Source organism: Austrofundulus limnaeus, unplaced genomic scaffold (genome assembly GCF_001266775.1).
Source record: "Austrofundulus limnaeus strain Quisiro unplaced genomic scaffold, Austrofundulus_limnaeus-1.0 Scaffold1599, whole genome shotgun sequence".
Classification (NCBI taxonomy): Eukaryota; Metazoa; Chordata; class Actinopteri; order Cyprinodontiformes; family Rivulidae; genus Austrofundulus; species Austrofundulus limnaeus.
This window is the reverse complement of record NW_013954001.1, coordinates 38,133-40,018: the sequence shown is the minus strand read 5'-3', so window position 1 is coordinate 40,018 and position 1,886 is coordinate 38,133. Positions and strand designations below refer to the sequence as shown.

Genomic DNA, 1,886 nt, shown 5'->3' with positions numbered 1-1,886 from the left:
GGACCTGATGGACTCTGTTGGACCTGGTTTTGTTGGACCTGATGGACACTGTTGAACCTGGTTTTGTTGGACCTGATGGACTCTGTTGAACCTGGTTTTGTTGGACCTGATGGACTCTGTTGGACCTGGTTTGGTTGGACCACAGAGTCCTCTTCAGTCTGGTTTATGTGGGTCAGGTTTAGTCCGGTCTTGGGACCCACTACAACTTTCAAAAACATTTCCTGAACACGGACTCTGAACAGAACCTGAAAGTGGTTCATCGTAGACCCAGACCCGGGTCTGAGTTCTGTGTCTTGTCCTGGACCAGTCCAAGCTGCCGGCCTACATGAGGCTCTTGCAGTTCTGGCTCAGTTTGGAGCTGTTGGAGGGGGACCATGAGGAGGAGGAGTCTAGTTGTCGGTACAACGCCCTCAGTTCCTTCACCTCCTCCAGGACCTCCTGGGCCTGGTTCCAGGTGTCCACCGCCTCCTGCAGGAGTCTCTGTGTCTGGGCCTGTGCCCCCTCAGGAGACACTTTGACCCCGCTGGACTTCGCTGGCTCCCCGTCAGCCCGGACCTCGGTCAGCAGGCGCTCCGTCCGCTCCAGGTTCTGGCTGATGAGCTCCTGCAGTCGGCTGATTGGTGCTGTTGGGTCGGAGGGGGCGGAGCCTGAGCGCGGCGAGGTCACCGGGGTTCTGGTCTTCGTTGATTTGGACTCTGAGGGAGTCAGAATCTCGTCCATGGAGGAGCAACGGTTCTTCTCGGCGGTGGGGGGACGTTGATCTGACGGGGAAGTCTGGACCTGGCCCGCCTTCTCCCAGACCACCGTCTCCCGAGGAAGACTCTGAGACTTCCCAGAAGGCTCGGCAGCACGAGCCGAGAGCTCGCCGTCCGTTCTGGACCTGGGACAGTCTGGACCGAGGAGGGACTCCGGGTCTTCCCTGAAGCCCATGTCGAGGCCAAGATGAGACGCAGTGTCCTCCTCCTGGATCAGGTCCAGAGTCAGCACCCCGTCTGGGGAGGAGGTGGAGGCCTGTTGGACACAGAGGAGGCGGGTCAGGAACGGTACCAACAAATGGCTCTATAGGTCTGCAACGGCACTATGAGCTCAAACATCTGACCCACTCCCACCAGGACCAGCTGGTTCTGAGGGGAACCACCCCAGAAACCAGAGGTTCAGGATCTGCTGCCGAGACCACAGAGACCTGGAGGGTCTGGACCTCATCAGGTGGTCAAAATGTTCTGGCTCATTGTTCAAATGATCCTATCTGAGGAAGAGGTGTGATACCAACCACAGCCAGCAGGTGTCCTCGGGTCGGCAGCCGGCGGTTGTGAGGGATCTTGACCCGGTCCCGGGTCAGGTGAGACAGCTGAGAGTCCTGGACCGTCACCTGGAAGAAGAAGAACCAGCAGAGTCAGTTCACTGGGTTTCAGATGGACCGGTACCATCAGCAGAACTCTTCAGTTTCCTGTAGAACCCGATCAGCCTCAACACTCAGAACCTCCATCCAAACCAACAAGATCTGAAGGACTGGTTCTGGTTCCAGAGTAGACTACAGAGACCACCACACTGTGGGTGGGACTACAGAGACTGGTGTCAGGTTACAGCACTGTGGGCGGGACTACAGAGACTGGTGTCAGGTTACAGAACTGTGGGTGGGACTACAGAGACTGGTGTCAGGTTACAGTACTGTGGGTGGGACTACAAAGACTGGTGTCAGGTTACAGAACTGTGGGCGGGACTACAGAGACTGGTGTCAGGTTACAGAACTGTGGGTGGGACTACAAAGACTGGTGTCAGGTTACAGCACTGTGGGCAGGACTACAAAGACTGGTGTCAGGTTACAGCACTGTGGGCAGGACTACAGAGACTGGTGTCAGGTTACAGCACTGTGGGCGGGACTACAG

At 57.0% G+C, this 1,886-nt stretch overlaps 1 protein-coding gene across 1 annotated transcript in view; it reads right to left on the bottom strand.

The window, feature by feature from the left end:
• plekho1b (pleckstrin homology domain containing, family O member 1b) overlaps positions 1-1,886 on the bottom strand; it is a gene marked incomplete in the record, with an annotated part of 22,949 nt that overhangs the window by 2,855 nt on the left and 18,208 nt on the right. The window contains 3 exon segments of the mRNA XM_014033010.1: positions 5-91; positions 126-1,011; positions 1,271-1,369. Coding sequence (XP_013888464.1) covers positions 322-1,011; positions 1,271-1,369 — 789 coding nt within the window.